General features: G+C 40.4%; 1 protein-coding gene across 6 annotated transcripts in view; it reads left to right on the top strand.

Moving 5' to 3' along the window:
* The window catches only part of LYPD6 (LY6/PLAUR domain containing 6), a 121730-nt gene that overhangs the window by 85122 nt on the left and 11968 nt on the right, over nucleotides 1-24640 (top strand). For 4 of the 6 annotated variants that reach the window (XM_082690930.1, XM_082690932.1, XM_082690935.1 and 1 more), the window contains 3 exons: nucleotides 2934-2988; nucleotides 8414-8602; nucleotides 17353-17451. In XM_082690930.1, coding sequence (XP_082547056.1) covers nucleotides 8485-8602; nucleotides 17353-17451 — 217 coding nt within the window. In that variant the 5' untranslated portion in view covers nucleotides 2934-2988; nucleotides 8414-8484. The remainder of the gene's footprint in view (nucleotides 1-2933; nucleotides 2989-8413; nucleotides 8603-17352; nucleotides 17452-24640) is intronic. The other 2 variants (XM_082690931.1, XM_082690934.1) reach the window with 1 other exon arrangement.

A 24640-nucleotide genomic window follows, 5' to 3' on the forward strand; every position in this document is an offset into this window, starting at 1 on the left:
ATTAGGTGGAGTGATTGTTAATAAGTTGGAAATGGGAATTAATAATAATATGTTCAAACATTTTGAACTTCCAGTTCTTTTGGAAGGTCTCTAGGATGATAATTCCTAGAAAAAATAAAATGAAAATACGACCTTCTTAATCCTATGTAATCATTTAATAAAAGACACTGAAGCAAAAATTTCTCCAAGCCACCACTCCCTTCCAGGTAAATAAAAATGGCAGGCTGGAACTGGAATGTACCTAGTGTTCCATTCCAGCCTGAGTTCTTTGACTCCAGCCCCTTGTGGGTCTTTGTACTTCAGAAAGCCTTCTCATCAGTTCTCTAGAAACTTCAAATTGATTGAGGAAGCAAACAAGCCAGTAGCCAACAAGCAGAAGAGAGTTAATATAACATCTTTTAGAAATGGGAATATACTGCTGGGCATACTTGGCCAGACATCATTAATCCTTCAGGAATTGAAGCCTTTTTGATGCAATTGACCTTTAAATCAGATTGGGAAAGGTACAAAGGCAGCTTTTCCCTATAACTCTAGCCTTGTCAAGGGGTTCCAGAAAAAGAAATACACATTTTTTTTAAAGCATTGATTTTTATGCAAGTAGATCCTCAATTCATATTGGAATATGATCATGTAACTCCCTATAACTTATGGAAATGCAACATCAGTGTCTAAGAAGTCTAAAAGAGGTAATCTCTGAGTAGTTCTCTATTACTGATATCTTTTAAAACTTTTTTTTTTTTCAAGTAGGTTCCACACCCACCATGGTGCCCAGCACAGGGCTTGGACTCATGACCCTGATCTCAAGACCTGCGCTGAGATCAAGAGTCAGATGCTTAACCAACTGCCCCTATTATTAACATTTTTAAAAACTAGCTCTAAACTTTTTTTGATAAGCCTTAAAGAAGTATTAATGTCAAAAGCATATATGTGTTACAAAGAAAAATTTACGCTGGTGACTGGCCCCTTTTAGAAGACTCTTGAACTGGACAGAACTCCTGGTTGCAAGGGGCAGGAAGCCACCTCAGACTAACTTGGGCAAAAATGTTTATTGGAGGTGCCTTATGTTTTGATCTGTAAAGTTGTAATGGCATGGCATTCTAGTTTTAGAGAAGGGAATCCTGTCAACAGGAACTTCCCCCACCTTCTGGGATTTGCAGAAATACTCATTTTGGCATCATTAGCTTCATTTTGCACTTTCAGTTTAATGAGGTTTCTAGAAGTTAGTATTGTTAATTGTAGGGACTTCTGTGTGATTTTGCTGGGCCAGCATTCAGTTCTCCTTCACATGACAGTAGTACCTAGATTTTCCTTTGGGAAACCAATACCTCCCCTATTCTCAAACCATGTGATTTACATGAACTTGACACTATGTGTTTGTCCAAGAGACATGCTAATGACCCAGCTCTGGCCAGTTGGAATGCCACATTCCAGCGCATTCCAAGCATTTGGCCAGTTGTGGTCCAAGGATGGAACACCTTTTTTTTCCCCCACTGAAACTGTTGGGAAACAGTCTGGGAATGCTTCTGAAGCTGCTGGTGGCCACAGTGTGGGAAGACCTGAATGAAAATAAAGGCAAATGAGAGGAGTAGAGTTGAGGGCTAGAAGTTCCTGAAAAGAGGATTTAAAGTCCAGCATGTCCAAGCTGGACTGTCAGATGAGGCAGTAAAATTCTTTCCCTTCTCCCCTTACCCTTATTTTGGTTACAGTCTGTTTGATTTGGATTTCTGTACCTTGCAACCAATGTGAAAAATGGCATCATCTTCATGAGTGGTGTTATAATTCCTAGTGAGCTCTCCTGCACCAGTCCCTCATATTCCGGATGTCTATTGCTACATAACAGATCACCACAAAATGTAGTAGCATGAAGTAGTTATGATTTTATTGATCTCTCATTGTTTATGTGGGTCCAGAATTGGGAAGGGCTTGGCTAGGCAGATCTCACTTGGAGTCTCCATGCAGTTGTAACTAGACCGTGGGCTGGAGCTGGAAGGGAGCAGGCAGTGGGGCGGGAGGAGCCGGGGGCTAGCAGCACAGCACTGTCTCTTCATGAAATCTGGGGAGCTCTGTGTCCACTACTTGGGCTTCCTCACTCAAAGTTCTCAGATTGCTTACATGGCTGAGTGTTCCAAAACACTGGGTGTAAGTTGAAGTACCTTCCATGACCGAGCTTTAAAAGCCACAGGTGTTATTTCCACCATACTCTGCTCAACTGGTCAATAAGGCTGGGGAGACCCATTGAGACCCCACCTCTCAATGGAGACATGTTAACGAATTTGCAGACATGTTTATAAACCACCACCATGTTATAAGCAATTCTCACATTGTGAGAAGTTACTATAATTGGAATGATGTGTGTAAGTAGTCTTAGTTTTGTGAAGACATGTCTTTAATTTGTACCTTTGGGAGCTAGATTAACTTTCTCAAGTCATTAAGGTACCACTAAGCCTAGATTATACATATTTAAAATTAAGTCAAGATTTCTCGTGATTTCAGGCTTCAGAATTTCATTTTGTTCCCATATTAGGCACTTAAAACTTCAAAATGAATAACATTGGAAAATACTTAGATTTGTGTTAATTCTCTACTTCATCATTGTATATTGATTTAGTACCGAGGTGTGGTCATTTTGTAACTGGTAACCTCAGTCATTGTGGCCTCCAGAAGTGCTTAATTGTCTTAGTGACCAGTTTAAGGAGTTGGGAGTATCTTATTTTATGCACTCTATATGAAATAGCAATGGGGGTGTGGATTTGTAAAACTTGACCTGGGTTATGGGTTGATCACTTTGCCTCCCTGACCAGTATTAGAAATCCTCCTCTGTGCCAAGTGTTACCATGGAGTAAAAAATCAGAATACAACTCTTTTCAACTTTCTCTCAAGTGGAAGAAGTCAAATAGATCTCAAACTAATTTTTTTTTTTTTTTCTGTTTCAGAATGTAGCAAGTAATCCTTTGGAATAAAACCGGCAGTTGAGTAACTCATGCAAAGGTAATTTAGAGCACAAATTAAATCTGTCAGAGTGGTATTAGATTTGCAAAAGCTCATAAATAACAAATGAAAGGTCACAGAGCTGTGAAAATGAGAGTGTACTTCTTCATAAAGAGAACTGTAGTCAGGGATGGGGTCCTCAGTGCGTATTCAAATAGCGGCACATAAAATGGAAACGCAACATCTTTTCTAAATGTCTAGGACAGTCCAAAGGCACAGTGGACTCCAGAGAAAAGTGTCAAAGTCCTAGAAAAGACCCTTCATATTATCCAAGCATGTCCAGCATCATATCTGGGAGGCTTAGGGATTAAAGCTCCATTGCCTGCTGAGAATCTGTACAGGAAAAATACATCCCTGTCAGGAGAGCCTGTATTTCAGTAATGGTTAGACTAATTGTGAATGCATGTACTCATCTTTCATATTTTAGTTCCTAGAATATACTAATAGAGTGAGTAGTTTTTCATGATTTATTATAAGAATGTAAGCAATTGGTGGTGATATTAATAAATAGTTTTGCCCATTCTGTTTTTCTTATGGGAAAGAGAGGTGGAAAATATAGCCCTGGCTACTATAAAGTAAACAAACTCTTTTACAGTGCATTGTTTGCAGAATTTTATTTATTTATTTATTTATTTATTTAGTGCTATGTTGGGCCTGACTTGTACAAGGGAAACAAAATCTAGATTTATAAAAAGCAATGTGTGGGCTGCATCAAAATTAAAAATTTTTTATGTTGAAGGGCACCATCAAGAAAGTGAAAAGTCAACACAGAGAAAGGGAGAAGATATTTGCAAATCATTTATCTGAAAAGTATCCAGAATCCAGAATATAGAAAGAACTCTTATAACTCAACAATAAAAAGACAGTAACCCATTAAAAAATGAGCAAAGAATTTGAATTGATGTCACTCCCAAGAAGATCTACAAATGGCCAGTAAATACATGAAAAGATGTTCAGCATCATATCACTTGGGAAATGCAAAACAAAATCATAATGAGATACCACTTCATGCTCACTCAGGTATAATTCAAAAAATTAATCAAAATAAGAATTGGTAAGGATGTGGAGAAATTGGAACACTGGTATTTTACCAATGAGAATGTACTGTGGTGCAGCTACAGTGAAAAACTTTGGCAGTTCCTCAAAAAGTTAAACTCAGAGTTACCCTGAAGCCCAGCAATCCCACTCTTAGGTATATACCCAAGAAAACTGAAGACCTATGTTCACACAAAAGTTGAACATGAATGTTCCAGCAGCATTAATCCCAGTAGTCAAAAAGTGGAAGCCACCCAAATGTTCGTCAGCCAATGAATGGATAAAGAAATGTGTTATATCCGTATCATGAAGTGCTACTCAGCTGCAAAAAGGAAAGCTGTACCCATCCATGCTACCCCATGGATGACTCTTAAAAATGTTATACCAACTGAAAGAAGCCAGACACAGGAGGCAATATGTTGTATGGTTCTGTTGACACAAAATATTCCCAATAGGCAAATCCATAGAGACAGGAAGTAGATCAGTGGTTGCAGGTGTTAGGGAGAGAAGGGCATTGGGAATGGCTGCTAATTGTACAAGAGTTCTGGAGGAGTGCTGGAGAAGTTCTGGACAAGGGGCTGGGTTATTTTTGAGCCTACAAGTTAAGCAAAAAGAGGAACTTTAAAATTATCAGGAATCCTGGACGCCTGGGTGGCTCAGTGGGTTAAGCCTCTGCCTTCAGCTCAGGTCATGATCTCAGGGTTCTGGGATCAAGCCCCCCATTGGGCTCTCTGCTTGGCAGGAAGCCTGCTTCCGCCCCCCCCCCACCCCCGCTCTGCCTGCCTTTCTGCCTACTTGTGATCTGTCAAATAAATAAATAAAAAATCTTAAAAAGAAATTATCAGAAATCCTAAACCACTTTGGTGTCTACCCTTTCAGTCCTTCTTCTAATTATATATAAGCCTAGGAAATACATATTTCCTTTTTTCTTTTCTTTTTTTTCATATTTCCTTTTTTCTAAAGAAGAAACAATTTCATGAGTAAAATGTGTTGGAGTCTTATAGTTTTAGCTACTTTAAGAATTCAGAAATTGTCCATTAAACACATGTGTGAGGAAACATTTACGGAGACGTGCGGCTTCAGAGGGATATAAGATGCTGTGCTCATGACCTGTGCTCTCTCGACATCTTCATAAGTAAAATCTAACGGATTTTGTAAATCCGTTATGTAAATAGTATGTGGATATATAAAGGTAATGGAGATGGAGCACAGGCCTTTCAGGATAGGTTTTGGGTGACATGGAGAGAGTGTGGATGGGCATTAGCCATCCATTTGCTTCATTGCCTAAGGATGGCAGGAAGTCACCCAGGTCTGCAGGAGCCTCTGCAACATGAAAATGGCAGTGGCAGGAGGCACCCTCGCCCTGTCCCCCTCCTGATTTACCTCTGCCTGGCTAGTCATGGGCCGGCTGTTGGGGTCAAAATGTGTGGATTTCCAGTAGTTCTAGATATTGTTATATTTTTTTCTGATTTAAGGAAAGGGAGCTGTGTGTTGGACCCGAATTCATGGCACCATATTCACTTTCACTTAGAACACAACATTTACATCATACTTAGAAAACTATATTGACTCTAAAACTATATTTTGAACAAAATGATAGTAGTAAAAATATTGGGAAATATTACACAGTATTTTCTATGTGACAGACACTGTTCTTAGTGCTTCACTCTGTTACCTCACATCATTCCCATAATAAACTTTGAGATAGGAAGTATTATGATCCTCTTTTGCAGATGAGAAAACTGAGGCACAGAATGGTTAAGTAACTGGCTCAAGTTTGCATAACAAAAAAGTACTGGAGCAAGGTTTCAAATCCAGGCATCTAGCCATTATCTCTGTACATTACTTACATATAGTAGTACACACGTGCTATGCAATGAAGGCTGGGTTTGTTTAATTTCAGGGGACATGAAATAACATGTACTGCTTAGTGCAAGTACCGTGCAGAGGGAGCTCTTTTGATTGGTAATTGGAAGCAATACGGTGGTTCACAGAGGCTTTGATAAAAGCATGCCCCTTGGATTGTTTGGTGCATGGGAAGTATTGGTGCTGACACTGAATTTCACATTACAAAGAACTTAGTTGACAGCTAGTTGATATTTAATGTTAGGTTGTATCAAAAGAAAACCAGATGGCTTTTCTCACCATCCCTCACACCCTGGGCAGGGCTGCAGACTGTGAGGGGCTGGGGGCTGCGGAAGCAGGGGAGAGTCCTTCCTCAGCTGTGTGTAAAACACAGCACCACTGCATTCACTGAAGATGAGATTATGTTTCTCTCTGTCCCCTGGCAAATGAAAAATATCTTTAACATTGGTCTGTTTCCTCATCATATTTTTTAAACAAGTGCCTAGTACAGTGCCTGGCAGTCGCACTTGTTAAGGGAACAAGCAGCTCATTCCCTTCTCGAATGCACATTTGCCTGGGGACCCAAATGTAAACAGAAGATGGGGAGTGAGCGTGAAATTGGCCAGGCTGGCATCAGCAAGCTGCTACCGGGTGATAAGAATTCCACTCTTATTTCCTAATAGTTTGTCTATTTTAAAAAAATAATGAATGCATCAGTCTATCTGGAGTTAATTGCAGTATATTGTACATTGTTTGGTTTTGCTTAATCTTTCCAGTTTTTAATTAAGTAATCAGAATAGTATTCAGTTAATATTTTCCTGTTCTATAATTTTGAAAAATTATTTATATTGTGTCAATATTTGTGCATATTTCTGAGCTCCTTAGAGTGTTCTATCTTCTGTATTCATTTTTATACTTTCTATCCTGCTGTCCTAAATATTAATTAATATCTGATCCATTCATATTGATTTTCTCTATTGATTTTGTTTTGTAATCTATTTACTCTTGATCTATTTATTTTGAAAATAATTTTATAATTATAAATTAATCACATTAATCTATAAAATTAAATATACTATTAATTAACTAATAATTATAAAATTATTTTGCCATGATTTTTAAAAATCTCATTGAATATTCATATTAAAATTTGTAAACAAAATGTCCAACTGGAGTTTTTTTCTGCCAGTTTTAAATAAAGTGACAATCTAATGTGACCCCTTGTGTGGGCAATAGAATGATGGTATTTGCAAAAGAGTAGAACATGAGGAACAGATTCTATGGGAAAGCAGTAAGATGGCAAGCAAATAGCACGTATAAATTAAGATATATATCCACATTCTTAGTGAGCTGGACAGTTCAACCCTAGTAAAAGATTTTATTGCTCTGAATTTTAATTGAAAAGGAGAGAACCAGAATGAAGGGAACAATGATGATTGGTTAGTGCTACCGTGATACTTTTACCTCATTTTATCAGTTTAAGTTGATACACTTTGAATCAGTCTTTGGAAGAACAGAGTAACACCGAGCATTTACAAACGTGGATTCAGTGGCCAGACTGTCTTGGTTTGAACCAGCTCCTCTCCTTATTTGCTGGACTTCAGTTTACTCAAATGGGGTGGTAATAGTGCTACCTCATAGGGTTGCTGGGGGAATTAATTGACATGTGGAAAGGGCTTCTGCAGCACCCAGCCAATACTGTTAGTTATGTAAAGGAGATTTTGAACTGCAAAGATCCTTTTTCTTTCTGGAGAGGCGAAGTTACCTACATTCATTTCTTTCTTTCTTCCTCCTTCCCTCCCCTCCCCACCCCTCCCCTCTCCTCCCCTCCCCTCCCTTTCCCATTCCTCCCTTCCTCTTTCTTTCTTTCTTCCTTTCTTTCTTTCTTTCTTTCTTTCTTCCTTCCTTCCTTCCTTCCTTCCTTCCTTCCTTTCTTTCTTCCTTCCTTCCTTCCTTCCTTCCTTCCTTCCTTCCTTCCTTCCTTTCTTTCTTTCTTTCTTTCTTTCTTTCTTTTTCTTTCTCTCTCTCGCTCTCTCTCTCTTTCTTTCTTTTTCTTTCTTTCTTCCTCTCTCTCTTTTTCTTTTTTTCCCAAATCTGAAAGTCTACACTCTATAGGTTTTTGGGGGCACCATGACCCAGGAAGGCTGCACTCTCATACCTGGCCTTCACCATTATCAAGGAAATGCTCTTGAACTCTTGTACCTGACTTGCTCATTGTTGCATTCTGGCAGACATCCCCTGGCCTCCTGGCAAAAGTACCTGGATTTCATTAAAATCCAATCTCTCTTGATACCATCTCTGCTGTATATGAGAAGAGACTCCAGCCCATAGAGCTTTAGCTACTTGATTAAGAATAGATTGGGACTGGACGGTTCTACGTGCTCTAAAATTACCGTGTACAATGTTTCTCTCCGTGTCTACCCACTTCCCGGTGCCTTTGGCTCCCTGTCTGCCCCGAGTCCGTGCTCCCAGCTCAGGAGCTCTGCCAAGTCTCCCATGGTTTCCTGGAGTTGGACACTGAGATGAGTCTTGCTTCATATTTCAGGTGCGAATTCCCTCCCGTGGTCCCAAGTTCTGGCTCCCAGGCCCTCTGTATGAGTGACGCCTCAGTCTGCCATGGAACCTGGCCCTGCCCTGGCCTGGCTCCTGCTCCTGAGCCTGCTGGCAGATTGTCTGAAAGCTGCTCAGTCAAGAGACTTCACAGTGAAAGACATTGTCTACCTCCATCCTTCAAGTAAGACTCTGTTCTCTTTGCTGCAGAAATGTCATTTTACTTTGAATAAGATGTGAGTTGAGAAAAGGACAGGAGAACTCAGCCTTCTGTCCCCAGCATTCTGCAGGAGAAATATTGGCTGACTTAATTGGGGGGTACAGGTGCTCCCAAAGATGTTGCATGTTTTACCCTCCCCTTTTTATAAGGTTTTGTTTTTTATTTCTAGGCAAATCGTTAAGGCCTGTTTTCTCTGTTCCCAGAAAAGTTGCTCTGATTCTGAATACTCTTCCCTTTAACTTGTGCCAGCTCTCAAATCAGTTATCAAAGTGAACCGGCATGTCCCAGGACAGAGGTGTTTGTTAAAGATCAGTCCTTTGTAGGCAAGATAATAGCTGGTCTTCCTGTCTGTGCATCTGATTCTCCATTTCAGCGTGATTGGCCTCCCACAACTTCCTAGTCCCTATCCCTTTTGGTTTCCTGTGTTCAAGAATCACCTAGGGAGTGCATAATAATGTCAGTGCCCAGATATCTTCCCCGGCGTGTCTGATTGCACATATCTGGGGCTCTACTCATGAATTTTTGCTTTCAGCAAGAATTTCAGCTGCTCCTGTTACTGGTGGTGTTCTAAGGATCACACTTGGGGAAAACAGCAGTTTTACTTCCTCTTTTGGTCTCTGTCTCCGTATTTATCTTCGCTCTTCTATCTGTTTGAGTCGTCTTCTGCATGGCCCCTGTGGAGGTGAGAGCTGGGTCTGTTGGGTATATTTTGACCATTAGCATTGGCCCTGAGGTATGTAACTCTTTGGAAATGTTCTGTTCAGCAAACATTTTTTGAGTATCTAATATGTGTCAAGCATTGTGATAGGCATGGGAGGTATTAAGGCAAAAAAAAAAAAACATAGTTCTTGCTTTTGAGGATCTTGATAGCCCAAGTGGAGGCAGATACACAGGCTCCTTAAGCTCCACACAGTACAGTATTTAATGTGTCTGTGTTGTGCTTTAGATGAGAGGTGTTCTGTGGAATGCACAAGGGCTTGGATCTTGGGTGAGTGGCTAGTTCAAGTGCTTTGTAGCCTTCTGGCTTACAATAAATTCCCTAATTTTGTGAAGGTTAAATAAAGGAAAGTGTGCAAAGCACTTAGAGTAAATGCTCAATGAATGGTAGAGGCATCTTGTTAAGTGTTGAGTTCTACATTTCCAGAATGGATAAGATAATACACACCCTGTTGCATTATTCTGTGGACCAGAAAGAATAGCCATAAGATACTAGGCACATATATAATAGGCATTTGGATGTTTGTTGCTTATTATGTTGTGGTAATTGACTTAGGTGGTCAACTGAGGTTGCTGAAAATATGTCACTCTAATTTTTGAACTCCAAATATACGTTTTACAGGCAGCAGATAGTTCCTTTGGACTTAATGCTTTTGTACATTCTCACCAGTAAAGGCTGGTGCCTACTGGTTAATTGTGTGGAAAGATTATCTGGCTCCTTGTTTTTGTAGGACTGTTGATTTTTGCAATCATGAAAAGAAGGTGCTTGGATACTTGCTGTGTTTTCTAGGATTGCATTTTGTTCTTTTCCCCAAAGAGTCATGCTTTTTTATTAGACTTGGTGAACAAATACCTAGATTTCAGTCTCGGTTGTGATTGCTAAAAACTTTGGTTTCTATGGGATTCTTTGTTCGCTTCAGTGATAGACTCAGTAGTCACTCGGCCAAAAAAATAGGCCTCCCCTGAGGCTGTCATTGTCCACACAGGGTGGGGAGGAAAATCAAGAGGATTGGATTTAAGTGTGCAAGAATAAAACACACACACCACTCCTGTGCCAGTGTTGTGGTGGGCCAGTGCCTGGACTGAGTGGACCCCTATCTGAAAAGGCCATTTCAGAATGGGATCTCTGAAGGATGAGCTCTGCCAGGCTAGAGAAGCAATCACTCCCGCTCTCTGGAAGTTGGCGAGAAAGTTCTGCTCATGCGGCCTGTTTTAAGTAAATAAGGCCATGACCTAATTAGAAAGAATTCACCATAGTGAGGTGCCTGAGTGGCTCAGTCGGTTGAGAAGCCAACTCCTGGTTTCAGCTCAGCTCTTGATCTCAGGGTCACAAGATTGAGCCCCACGTTGGGCTCTGTGCTCAACATGGAGTCTGCTTCAGATTCTCTCCCTCTGCCCCTCCCCCGACTCATGCTCTCTCTTTCTCTAAAACAAATAAGTCTTAAGAGAAAAGAATTCCCCATATAGAAAGAATTGGTAGTGTTTTCTGATTTGATCTTCAGATATGGAGGCTAGAAGTTGTCTTTTCTAAGCTATATTATACATAAATGATTTACCAACAGCTCTGAGTTGAGTTCTGAGTCTCTGTGACTGGTCACAGAAAGTAAAAATTCTTGCTGGATTGAAGTTACTGCCAACAGTTCCCACTTCACAATTCTCTGCACCATTTCAGAAGTTTCTGATGTTTGTTTGCTTGTTTTTAAACTTTGGTTTTTTAACAGGTCATATTCTTCTGCCCCTGAGCAGTACCCACTCGACCAGGTTTAGAAAGAGTGATCTCTCTACAAATAAGCCGGTATCTGTAGAACATGAGCATAAAAAATAGAAGGAAGAGTGGGATTATTTTGACTTTGAATTATTTCTTTTTTTTTTTAAAAGATTTTATTTATTTATTTGTCAGAGAGAGAGCGAGCGAGAGCGAGCACAGGCAGACAGAGTGGAAGGCAGAGTCAGAGGGAGAAGCAGGCTCCCTGCGGAGCAAGGAGCCCGATGTGGGACTCGATCCCAGGACGCTGGGATCATGACCTGGGCCGAAGGCAACTGCCCAACCAACTGAGCCACCCAGGCGTCCCTTGACTTTGAATTATTAATATAATTGCCTCATTTTGTAGATGGAGGGACAAACAGCTTTCCTGGGGTCGGCAAGTGAGCCAGATTCCATCAAGGTTAAATACCGCTCAGAACCTATCCAAGGAGAAATCAGTGATGCCAGAGATGTTGAGAAGACACATGAATTTCCTGCACCGGGCAAACAAACTCATTTCCCATGGGCTGTGAACAGCCCTCAGAGATCATAAGTGGGGTGAGGTTGAAACTCTGGTGGGGAAGGTTCAGCATCCCATGACTAATCTTCTTTGATCTCTGGTTCTCTAATTTTTCTGTTTGTTTGTTTTTAAAGATTTTATTTTTGAACAATCTCTAAACCCAGCGTGGGGCTAGAACTTGCAGCCCTGAGATCAAGAATTGCATGGTCTACCAGCTGAACTAGCCAGGCACTCCCTGGTTCACTAATTTTTGAAGTTTCTAACCTTTGGGGAAAAAAAAAATCAACTTTATGGCTTTCAAACTTGAGGCACTGTCCTCAATAACATTCTTTTCTATAATTTGTATGCTTTTCTTTTCTTTTTCATTTAAAACATGGTGGTGAATTTCTTCCCACCCTATGATTAAAATACCAAAGACCAATAAAACCTTCAAAACAGGAGTTAGCATTCAGAGAAATGGAGTGACTTATTTGGATTCCAGACGTCAGAAGAGTTAACATTCTGAGTGGTTGCAACCTGTTCTTGGCCTCCATTTCTTTACTCATAATAGAAACCTTTCCTGAGAAATCCAGTTTCCCCTCTGGTTGCATATTCTGAGTCTTAATCACATCTCTGAAGGGGGCTTGCTTATGCCCAGATAGTGAGCCAACCAAGTTTCTTCATAATTCTATGTTATGTAGGTCTTAGGGAGTAAAGGCACTCTCAAGAAAGGTACCAGAAAATGCATTTCTGTCAGAAATATGTTCATAGTCTTCAAGTGATATTGTAAAATTTTGTGGCTAGATGGACTCAGAAGGAAGATCGATTTATTAGAGTTCTAGAAATTTTAAGTTTGCATCCAGTTTCCAAAAACAATGGGAATTGATTTGGCAAGAATAACACAAGTTTGGATGCATTTCGTAGCAGCATGCCTCTTACAACAAGATTCTCTTCTCACCACAGTTTTGATAACTGAAGGCCTTTGTCCAGGCAAAAGTTCCAAGAGATGGAAACAAAGATGAAATCTCTTCCATTGCCTTACGAATGAATTATAGTCGGTTGAGCCACATCTGACCATGGGACTCTAATGGACAGATTAAATTACAGGAAGTAACTAGGCACTTTGACGTTTCTTTTTTTCTTTACAATCACCTACTCTTGAGGGACCAAGGACTTATGCCCTGAAATACAGAATACTAAGCTTATTAACTCTGTGATCAAGAGCCAAATTAGATTCATTCACAGCTGAGCCCACAACGATTTGAAACTCTACTTGCCCTGCAATGCTTTGAAGTAACAAAGAAGAAAATAACACATCTCTTAGGAATCTTTTTCCTTCCTTTTAAAAAAAGAACTTCTTTATCAGATGCAGTATCAGTTAGCAAGTTACTGGAGACAGTTGCTCATCTGTAGACCTCAGTTTGGGTTAAATATTTCCAGAGGGAAGAATTTAACCATTTACTTGGTATTATGCTATAATTAGCCACTTAAAAAACGGAGGCTCTTTGAAAAGATTTGTCACTGAAAAGAGTTTGATTATTCACTGACCAACCAAGATGCAAACACGTTCCTATAAGCAAACATTAGTGATTGAGACACACACAGAAATGAACTTGCAGATTTAAAAGTAAAACTCACTGAAAAAGAGATCATTTAGTTAATCATCAGTGGTATGTGCTGATAAACACGTTCAGAGATAAATGATGTGAAACAAAGCGTCCTTTTGCTACCATAGTGTGTTAGCTCGTATTCCCATTTAGATTTTGATATACTCTGGGTTAAATTCAGAGTCCAGAACTCCTTGTGTAAGCTATTCCTAATAACTTAGTATTTAATGCAATATGTCACTAGTCTTACAAAAGGTCGTTTTGAAGAGTCTATTAAATAATCCAAATTTGGGTACACTACAACTGATTAGTGCGAGGTTCTCAATAAGTTTATTCTTGCAGTGGCTCAATCACTAATCCTCATTCAGAATTCTTAATTTATCTCTTTGATGGGAAAGTTTCCAGGAATAACTAATCCAACATTCCAGTGAAAAGTTTTACTGGCTGTAGTGACAGATAAAATTGGATGCTCTCGTGAATTAATCATGCAGTTTGAAGGGGAACGGCTAGCTTGCAGTCATAAACTTAGGTGCATATGATGATAATTTTTTGAGAAATACTTTTCTGTGACAAATCATTTACATCTTTTCCCCCAAAACACTTACTTTGATAATTCCTCAAATTTTACAAGCTGTTTTAAAGTTCTTCTTCTTTTTTTTAAATACTTTTTTTAAAAAGGTTGTATTTATTTATTTGACACAGAGAGACACACAGAGAAAGAGGGAACATAAAAGCAGGGGGACTGGTGAGGGAGAAGCAGGCTCCCTGCTGAGCAGGGAGCCCTATGTGGGGCTCTATCCCAGGACCCTGGGATCATGACCTGAGCTGAAGGCAGACGCTTAACTGAGCCACCCAGGCGCCTCTTAAAGTTGTTCTTCTTTTAAACTGACTTATAGATTACACACTTTTAAATTGATAGTGAAGCTAGTTTTTCCATGTACCCAATAGGACAGTTTCCTAAAATACTATGTATGGGTTTTCTCATAACAGTATTTGTCAAAATAAGCTAATTTGAGTGTCCATAAGAATATGGAGTGGCTTTGGAATTTAAGAACCTGTTTGTCAGGGAGCTTAGGTAGCTCAGTTGGATAAGTGGCTGCCTTCGGTGCAGGTCATGATCTCAGGGTCCTGGGATTGAGCCCTGCGTGGGGCTGCCTGCTCAGAGGTTAGAATGTTAACTCTTCTGACGTCTGGAACCCAAATAAGTCACTCCATTTCTCTGAATGCTAACTCCTGTTTTGAAGGTTTTATTGGTCTTTGGTATTTTAATCAGAGGTTCTCCCTCTCCCTCTATTCCTCTCTCCACTCATATAAATAAATAAAATCTTAAAAAAAAAAAAAAACCAAAACCCAAACCTGTTTGTTTAAAATTCTTCAGGCATGTACTTATCTAAGTAGCATCTTTCAATTCAAATGTAACTCACCTATCTAGACGGCAAGATGTGGAGATGTAAACATTATTTGCGTGTAGTTTTACAAAATAGTTTACTTCTGTTTTATCATAACTGTACAATGGGGAGAGTGTGTCTCCCTGTGGTGAAATTTCCGTGGTGAAGTGCGGCCATCCGTTGTAAAGTAGTTCGTGCACTCACAATCATTGTTTCGGAATTTGAGTCACCAACTACCTGAAGGAATGTAGTTAGCTTCTAAAGAGGTCGAGTTCCTTGTCTTTTTTAGACAGTTGTGAGTTTGGATCCTGTCAGGTTCTTGGATATTGTCATTCAGCTCCGTGACCTGTTGCAAGCAAGTACAAGGATGCAGCTATTCCACGCAAGGTGAAAATCAAAGTTAAAGCTGGCCCATAATTTTGGCCTTAAGCTGCTGCCTCCTCCTTCATTTATTTTTGATAACATACTTAATTGGTTCCATGTGGGCAAAGCAATTTACCCTGAGATGATGATTTCCACCAGGGGGATACGCAGGCTCAGCCATCTGCGAGGGAGAACAGTTGGTCCTGCAGATGAACTGTCTGAACGTCTGTAGTTTTCAAAGAGGCCAGGTAATTTTACAAATTTTAAAAAAATGCAAAAGTTCTGTTTATGAAAGGCAAAACTCTGAGTTGATAAGCAGCAAGGTAAAGCACAACAGTGAAAAGGACAGAGACACCCAGGCGTTCCGGGCACCCTGACACTGGGGAGGCTCGTCCTTAGATGTCCGCTGGGCTCTGCGTGTGCAGGGTACGGTCTGCAGCGTGACTCTCACCAGGCACCTCACTGCCTGAGCGAGCTAAGTGAAGGCAAAGATACTCATATCCAGAGGACAGTCTCTTCAGAAGGTAGGAGGGGGCAGTTGGAGGGGGAGGGGAGAGGAAAGGCTAGGAAGGGATTCCTGGAATCACCCGTTCCTCAGGTTTGAGCTAGAGGCCTTTAGTGGCTCCACATCCACCAGGTGCCCTCAGCAGGCTGCCCGTGGATGCTGGAAACGGGCCGAGACAGCCCTTGGGACCATCACCTCTGCACAGCATAGATTTTAGTAAAGAAGATTCTTTTCTTAGCTGATACTTACCATCTCTAAGGGTTTTTTTTTTTAATATATATAAGAATTTATTTGATAGAGACAAAGAGAATGAGTGGTGGCAAGGGGCAGAGGTAGAGGGAGAGAGAAAAAAAAAAGAGAGAGAGAAGCAGACTCCCCGCTGAGTAGGGAGCCTGATGCAGGACTGATCTCAGGACTCTGGGATCATGACCTGAGCCAAAGGCAGTCGCTTAACGTACTGAACCTCCCCGACACCCTTTCCATCTCTAGTGATTCTTAACCATGTCAAGTCAACTAGATAAAAATATGAGATTGAACCAGAGATATGGCCAGTTTTATAGTTCAAAAATGGTCAAACCCAAAGAAATTTTTAATGATTCAACCTAATATTTATATATACATATTGACATGTCTATGTAATTGAAACAGAAGAGTGAATCATTGGAAATCTAGAGCAACTAGTTTAAAAAATTTTTTTTATTAACATATTATATATTATTAGCCCCAGGGGTACAGGTCTGTGAATCGCCAGGTTTATACTCTTCACAGCACTCACCATAGCACATACCCTCCCCAATGTCCATAACCCCACCACTCTCTTCCTACCCCCCTCTCCCAGTCAACCCTCAATTTGTTTTGTGAGATTAAGAGTCTTTTATGGTTTTTCTCCCTCCCAATCCCATCTTGTTTTATTTATTCTTCTCCTACCCCCTAAACCCCCCACGTTGCCTCTCAACCTCCTCCTATCAGGGAGATCATATGATAATTGTTTTTCTCTGATTGACTTATTTTAGAGCGGCTATTTTTAATTGGAATTTTGGGGGGGATAATTGTACATTTATAAGCAGTTCTAAGAAGTAACACAGGGAGATCCCATGTTCACTTCACTCACTTTCCCCCAATGGTAACATTTTGAAAAACTATAGAATAAAAATCACAACCAGGTCATTAACATTGACATAATCAACCCGCCTGTCTTATTCTGAATTTCCCCAATTTTATTTGTGTTCATGTGTATGTGTGCGTATTTCGTTCTGCACAGTTTTCTCACATGTGTAACTTTGTGTATCTGCCACCAAGTCAAGACACTAAACAGTTTCAGTAGCACAAGAATCCCTCCTGTTGGCCTCCCTCTAGCTTCTTCTGACCCTGGCCCCAACCTCTCCCAGCCCTAACTCCCGGCAATCACCAATCTTTCCTCCTTTTCTAAAATGCTGGCATTTTTAAAATGTTCCATAAATGGAATCATACAGTATATAACCTTTGGGTATTTTTTTTCACTTTGCATAATTCTCTGGAAATTCATCCAAGTTGTCGAATGTATTAATAATTCACTTTTATTGCTAGCATTCCATAATATGGAGGTACCACCGTGTGTTTAACCATGCATTCATTGAAGGACATCTGAATTGTTTCCAGTTTTCAGCTATCACAATCGAAGTTGCTGTGAACATTTTCATAGGGGTGTTGTGTGAATATTAGTTTTCATTTCTCAGAGATAAATGCCCAAGAGTACAATTGCTGAGTAATGATAGTTACATGCTTAGTTTTTTTAAGAAACTGCCAGACAGGCTATTTTGAGAATACTTTCTGAAAAATAAAAATGTCTAGTTTCAGGATTCCGTACCCAGTCTAAGAAAAAATTAATCATTTTTCTTGATCTTTTTTCTAGCCACACCATATCCTGGTGGATTTAAGTGTTTCACCTGTGAAAAGGCAGCAGACAATTACGAGTGCAACCGATGGGCTCCAGACATCTACTGTCCTCGAGGTAAACTCTCAGTACACAGACTGGGGTGCCCCGAGCTGCCCATGAGTGAAAAGCCTTGTTGACTTTGACGTATAGATAGAGGCATGCTTGCAATTTCAACCACTTCTCTTGTCTAAGGCTATTAGTAGATCTTTCCTCATCAACTTATCATCAGAGGCTTTTAGAGGCATAAACTAATCATAGGCTTGTCCCCTTTCTCAAGAAGCATCACTGGAGTGCCAAAAGAGGTAAGAGATCCTTCCCGCCCCCAGGCTCAGCCAAATGCAGGACAGGAAGAGAACCACCAGCCTGTTGGCCACTCTTGGAAGCATTAGTCATTGCATAGTAACTTCTTTTATGTGAAGTATGAATTGATGTTCATATAAAGATCCCATTTATTACATATCTTGCCAGAGGCACCTATCCTGAGAGTGTATGAATGCTAGAATTCTAAATGCCATCGTTGCACAAAAAAACCTGAGCTTTTTAAACCATTAAGTTCTTTTTGAAGGATGAGATGGATGCCCAATTAAAGCGTGAAATTTTGACCCAGAGGCCCATTTCAAAATGAAGTAGAGGCTTCACATTCACATTTATATCTCTTTTATTCTCTCGAATAAAAAAGACAGTTATATTTGACTATGGAATCACTATTAATTGGCTGTTTTAATTTTGGAGGAAAGTTCATTTGATGGGGAGATGATGAGAACAGAGCATTTTATTGACAAATGTTTGAGTAGTTAGATGGGTTTCGCTGAGACTTAATCCAGTTGTTAAAATGACTGAATACACCAACACCAAATCTATCATTTTTTAACATAATGCAGGAGTTCTCATGCTCACCCTAGGGAAAGGCCCTCTTTCTCCCATGGAGGACTAGACATCAGGAGAAGGTAGAAAATGAAATTAAGACACAGGTGCTTACTGAGTAGGACAGTACTATTTAACCCATCAACTTTCACCTAAGCTGCCCAGTAGAAACACCTGTGGATCTCTTCAAACTCACTGGAACCTGTGTCCTCCCTAGGCCAGTGGTCCTCAAACTCTATCATGATCAGCATCCCCCTGGAGGGCTTATTAAAACAGATTTCTGTGCCCATCCATGCTCCATTCCTGATTCAGTAAGTCTGTGATGGGGGCTGAGAATTTGCATTTCTACACAATTCCCAGGTGATACAGATGCTGCTGGGCTGGAGACCACATGATAAGAAATGCACGTTTTACAGAACTCGAGCCAGCATCCCTGAGATCGGGGCGCTGCACTGGTAGATTCAAATAGCACAGGTGATACTAATGAACAGTCAGGGGCAAGAACCACTGGGAGCTCCTCTCCCCACTAACAGAAAGTGAAATGTACTGTTGTCATTTCCAACCAAGTTCCTCTTGTTTACTTTTACGTAGAGATGCTAATGGGGTCCCAAATGACGGTAGGGAAGAGAAAAGCGTGGAGATGCTGAAGATTAGCTTAATCACAAGCTAGATATCCCACCATCCTGGTAATCAGAGCTAAAAAGTTCTGTCTGCAGTGCCTTCTGCATTCATGTGCTTATTTTTGGACTAAGCCAGTGTTTTTCTAACGTCACCCCTACACTTGGGTAGACTGCTTCTCAAGCTTGGTGGCACATTGAAATCACAGAGGGAGATTTTAAAACACTGAGGCCTGGGGTCGTTCTCAGGGATTCATATTTAAATGGTGTGGGGTGTGGCTGAGCGCAAGGATATTTGAAATTGCCCCCGCGTCCTTCTACTAGGTAGCAAAATTTGAGACCCACTGTAAACAGTGACTTTGGACAAAAACAGGATGGTTTGCTTGTGTAGCCAATAACCTTTGGGATGGTTCCAGCAGGGACAAAGCTGGCAGGTTAGCTTTTGAAACAGCTGCCACGAGTCGGATGTACCACAGGACACGTGGGGATGCTTTCTCCGCATTGCTCTAGCAGAGAGAATGCAGAGGACAAGGAGGGATTGTGAACTGGGCCAGATTTCACAGAGGCCCAGTCCAAGTCTGATGGTGGGCAAGTATATCCCTGCCACAAAGGAAAAACAGGTGACCGGTAGCACTCTGCTTGAATTCCTCTCAGGAAAGGAGAACAATCCCTTTTGATGCTTTCTTCAAAGGTCACAATCTATTCTTCCAATGTACAGATATCGGAAAGCATCGCAGTGTTCACACAATTTCTTTTTCCCTTCTTTCCTCCCACTTTTATCTTTTTGTCCTTAAATTTATAAGGATAAGTGGAAAGTGATGCCCTGAGTTCATGACACAGAACCACCCTGCCAGGCTTTTTAGGGGATTAGCCAGAGAAAGATAGGAATCTGGTTTCTTCTTTCCGGGAGCACCCAGTTAGCTGGGGAGATCAGATCTGAATGCATCAAATGTCAAAAATATCAGGACAAAAGCAAGTTGCCAAGTGAAGCATGGCATTCAGTGCCCTGAGAGCTCATGGGAACAACTGCTATTTGGGGGCCGAGGTGGTTAGGGACTGCACTGTGAACCAGGAAGAGGCGAAAGCCTACAAGTGGGCAGCCTAAGTGCAATGTGGAGGGGGGCGTGGCTTCTGGAAAGTCACTCACAGCAAAGGTGTGGAGAGGGCATTCGCAGATGTGCTCACCGGACAGCAAGAGACCGAAACTGGGCAGAGCAACTAGTTCATGTCGGAGCATAGTGGGACCAAAGAAACGCAGCTTGATTATTTTTGTGGGGTCTTGACCCTTTCAGGGAAGGAGTAGAGACTGAAGCTGTAACCAGAGAAGAGACGGAGCCACACTTAGCTTCCTTCTTAACCAACCCCACTTCCCAGGAGCCATTCTCTTTCCTCCTGGGTTTTCTCCAAATTTTTCTCACGATGGAACAGCGTCATAATTCTTAAATTGAAAGCTGAGTTGTGTCTAATGACTAAAAACAACTGACTAACCCTGGACTTATTTTTTTGGTTGATTATTAGTTGAAAGCAGCTGAAGGACTACCAAGAGACTTAGGGAAGGCTCGGTAGCCGCCACGGAAGAAATCCTGGCTTTCTGTGATATTCCTGGGTTTTTGTTTGTTTCATCACATGTTTAGCTAGGTTTTAATTATCACATGATGTGAAAATAACTTGTTGAAAGTGAAAAAAACCATTTCATGTAAGTATTTAATCCTATCTCTATGGAACAACCCCCCATTCCAAATAGCTTAGGGGACCACCTGGGTTTCAAGAATTTTTGAAAACCGAACTCGGTCAAATGGATATACACAGAGACTATTGTATTTTAGCAGTTGAGGTAAGCTTGCTTATAATTAAGCAGACTTGTTATGAATCATCATTTGGCAAAAATAAGCATCAAGAAAGCCTTGTCCTAACTAGAAACACTCTGTCGGGCAATGGTGGCATCAGCCAGTGACCTCTAGCTAACTCAGGTTCCTTATCACTCTTACCTTTGACATGTGTGTTATGTAAGGATTTTCTTCTCTGTCAGTTTGTTATTGCCTCTGGCTCTAACAGATTTGTGCTACCATACAGGAGAATTTAAGAGCCCTCCATGCCTGGCTTCTGTTTAGTCTTTGGTCTCTGAGTACTTCCTGGGCAATAACTAGAGTGGGAAAGAATCTTGAAATCATATTATATGAGGGACCAGTTAAAGGAACTGGCAAAAGAAAACAAGAGTTAATGGTACGCATTCAGATCCAAAGGTTTTGCCTGTGTGCAAGGTTAAAAACTCTTTGAGAGAGGGGCTGTCTTGTATTAAGAGTCTGTGGAATTGAATGTCAAATCAAAAACATGACTGTTTTCAAAAAGGCACATTCTTTTGAGGATGTCTAAGCACCAAAGGCCCTTAGGTTTCTTCTTGAATATGAAGAGCCAGTGCCTCTCTTTAAGGTGAAATCTTTACTTGAAATTACCACCAATGCAAAAATCAGACCGGGAGAAATATTGAGATGGAGGAACACATATCCTTTAGGGGCAAGCTTCTATGCTGCTCATGGTTTTTCTGTGGAAGTGAAGAAAAAGCTGGGCATGACACTGAGTGACTCTTTTTATATCCATTACCTGGTATAAGCAGGGAATATACCTGTGGTCCCCAGCATAACTGAAGACAAGCTCCATGGTTACAAATTTTCAGGAAAGACTTCTTTATCATTGACTTCTTTCAGATGGAACCCAGGCTGAGACAGACAGCCTTTCTGTGTTACTTCACCTATGGTGAATTCTTTTTTTTTTTTTTTTCTCTTTTAGGCAATGTTAGGATATAGCCCTTTAAGGTTTCTATCATTTTAAAGGTGTCTTTATTCTAGCTCTAAACCCCATCACGACCCCAGGCTTCACATCTTCTTATGGCCTATTAACATCTCCCAGGCCCCATCTCTATCCTGGGTAGAGAACTCCGAACAGAGCACTGGCCCTTAGAATTTCTCTTAAGTTCAGCAGAGTTCGTTTGGTATGTCTACAGACGGTATTGGCTACGTGTTATCTGACATTCCTGGCTTCTGTGTAATGAAGTGGTGTTTAGGCAATCTATCTTGTCATATTGCTAAATGGAAGTCTTAGACTTCCTTTTTCTAAAGTAGAAATTTTAAAACATCCATGCCAGAAAGTGTATAGATCACAGGTGCTGAGCTCATTGAAATTTTACCATGTGAACAGGCTGTGTGTCTGTCACCCATGTTAAGTAACAGAACTTCATAAGGCCACTAGGGTCCCCCAGTCACTACACCCCATCTCCTGGAGGTAATGCAATTGTGACTACTATCACTGAGCTGTATATAAATGGAATCACAGAATGTATTGCTTTCTTTGTCACATTTTCTGTGTGAGAGTCATCCATGTATTTGAGCCACAGAGTTAGTCTCACGGATATGTATGTACTGAAATTCATCCATTCTACTCTTGATGGACTTTTGGATTGTCTCCAGGTTTTGACTGTCGTGAGCATTCTTGTACATGCGTTTTGGTACATGTATGTCTTCATTTCTGATAGGTCTAGCCCCGGTTGGGGGGTTGTTGGGCACGTGCTATGTGTGCTTTGGCCTTACTGGATTCTGTGTGGCAGTTTTCCAGACTGACTGGACCAATATATGCTCTCCCATTGGTGCCTAAGAGTGCCAGCTGCTGCACAACCTTGCCAATGCTTAGTGTTGACAGAAACAGTAGAAGCTCGAGGTTAATGGAATGATATTTTTAAGGCACTGAAAGTAAATACCACCAGCCTTAGAATTCTGTACTCAGACTGCAGCCTAACTTCTCTGCATTTCCCTTCTCTCCCAGATACCCTGCTGCCTCTGATTTTCTGTTCATGCCTCCCTGTTCCGTTGAGAGTAAACAAGGTTCTGTGTAGCTTCCCTACCCCTTAGCAGGATTTTCTGCTTGGTTTCTCAGCTTCTGCGTGTGCAGTTTTGGAGTCCATAAGTGCCTTGAGGGGAGAACAGGTGTAGAATGTCAGGCCCAACTCAACGTGTAGTTCATTTCACTGGTATCGCTCTTCAAATCCTATCTGCCTTAGTAGCACATCGATGCTTCCACATGGATTTCTATTGTTTTAGTTCCATCTGGCTATTGTAATTTTATTTTATTGTTTTTTGGTAAGAAGGTACAAGCTAGTTCATTTCAGCTGACATTTTAATTCCCAGATCTATTCTTTAATTAGAACTTTTCCAGTAATTTTTAACCCATGTTCTAATAGCCTAAACAAGATAGGTTTTCTTTTGACACCCTGGATTCATCTAACCTACTCCATTTCACAGTGGTTTAGCCCAAGTATTTTCTATTAACATAATTGCTTCAGATAGGAAGCATCTGTTTGATGCTTCTTTCTTATCACTTTTATTTTAACTACTGTTCACGGGAAGGTCCTCTTTATCCTTATTACTTTGACATACATTCCCAGCCACATTTTTTGCCTTTTGTCTGGTAATAAGCACATAGCTTTCTGAATTTCAGTGATTTGCCTTAAAAGAGAGTTTCCTCAACTTACCAAGTCACCTGTCCTTAGGAGGTATGGATTTTTTTTTTTTTTTTTTTTTTTTTTTAAGACAAGACTAAAACAAAAACCAGTAAAGTATCTGTTTGGCAGTTTCTTCAGGTGGTGTCAACTGTAGGGTAAAAGAGGACATTTATGACTCAGTGAAGTTAATAAGTATTCATTTATTTTTAATTTCTGCCTTGAAGAATTTTTTACTTGGGGCAAGAAAAGAAAAGAGTGTCTTTTAGGGGGTCTGTGGAGAGTGATTGATAGGACCAGGAAAGCCAGGAGATTAATCAGATGCCTGGGTATCAGAGACCATGTGATAATTTCTAATTGGGAGACACTTTAAATAATTGAGCTTATCTACGACTCAGTTTGTAGCTCGTTCTTTTCTTAAGACTATTTTCTTTTATCTTGGATTCTTTTTTCTTTCACTTTCCATTTCACTGAACTTATAATTGAGATGTAACATACACAGTATAGTGAACAGCGTGATGAATTTCCACAGATTGAACACATTATGGAAGCAGCACCTTGATTAAGAAATTGATTATTTTCAACAGCCCAGAGTCTTCTTACATGACTGTAAGTTACATGACATGTAACTTACATGATAGTTTGGTTACTATCTTTTCCACCAAAGATCCTGTTATAGGCAGCTCAGTTGTGTCCTCCCAAAATTCACATGTGAAGTCCTGACATCCAGTACTTCTGAATGTGATTGTGTTTGAAGATAGGGTCCTTAAAGTGGTAAATCAGGTTCGGTGATAAAGGGGAGATTAGGACATAGACACACACGGAGGAAAGAACATGTAAAGATGTTCACAGATGGAAAGTTGCCCATCTGTGAGCCAAGGAGATAGGTCTCAGAAGAAATCAACCCTGCTGACACCTTGAACTTGGACTTTCAGCCTCCAGAATTGTGAGAAAATAAATTTCTGCTTAAAGCCACCTAATCTAAGGTATTCTGTTGTGCATTTTATCTAGAATCTATAATTACCCTGAATCTAAAACCAGACTAAGTACCAAAAACAATAACAACAACAAAAACCTGCAGTCTAATATTCCTTATGAATATAGTCTCAAACATTCTTACTCTAATATTAAACAAATAGAATTTAGCAATATTTAAAAATAAGCCTGACCAAATGTGACTTATTTCAGGGATGCAGGGCTGGTTCAATATTTAAAACCAATCAGTATAATCCACAGTATTAACAGGCTAAAGATCATAAAGTCATGTGTTAATATCAACTGAGGCAGAAAAAAC

Source organism: Mustela nivalis (genome assembly GCF_964662115.1).
Source record: "Mustela nivalis genome assembly, chromosome: 11".
NCBI classification, from domain to species: domain Eukaryota; kingdom Metazoa; phylum Chordata; class Mammalia; order Carnivora; family Mustelidae; genus Mustela; species Mustela nivalis.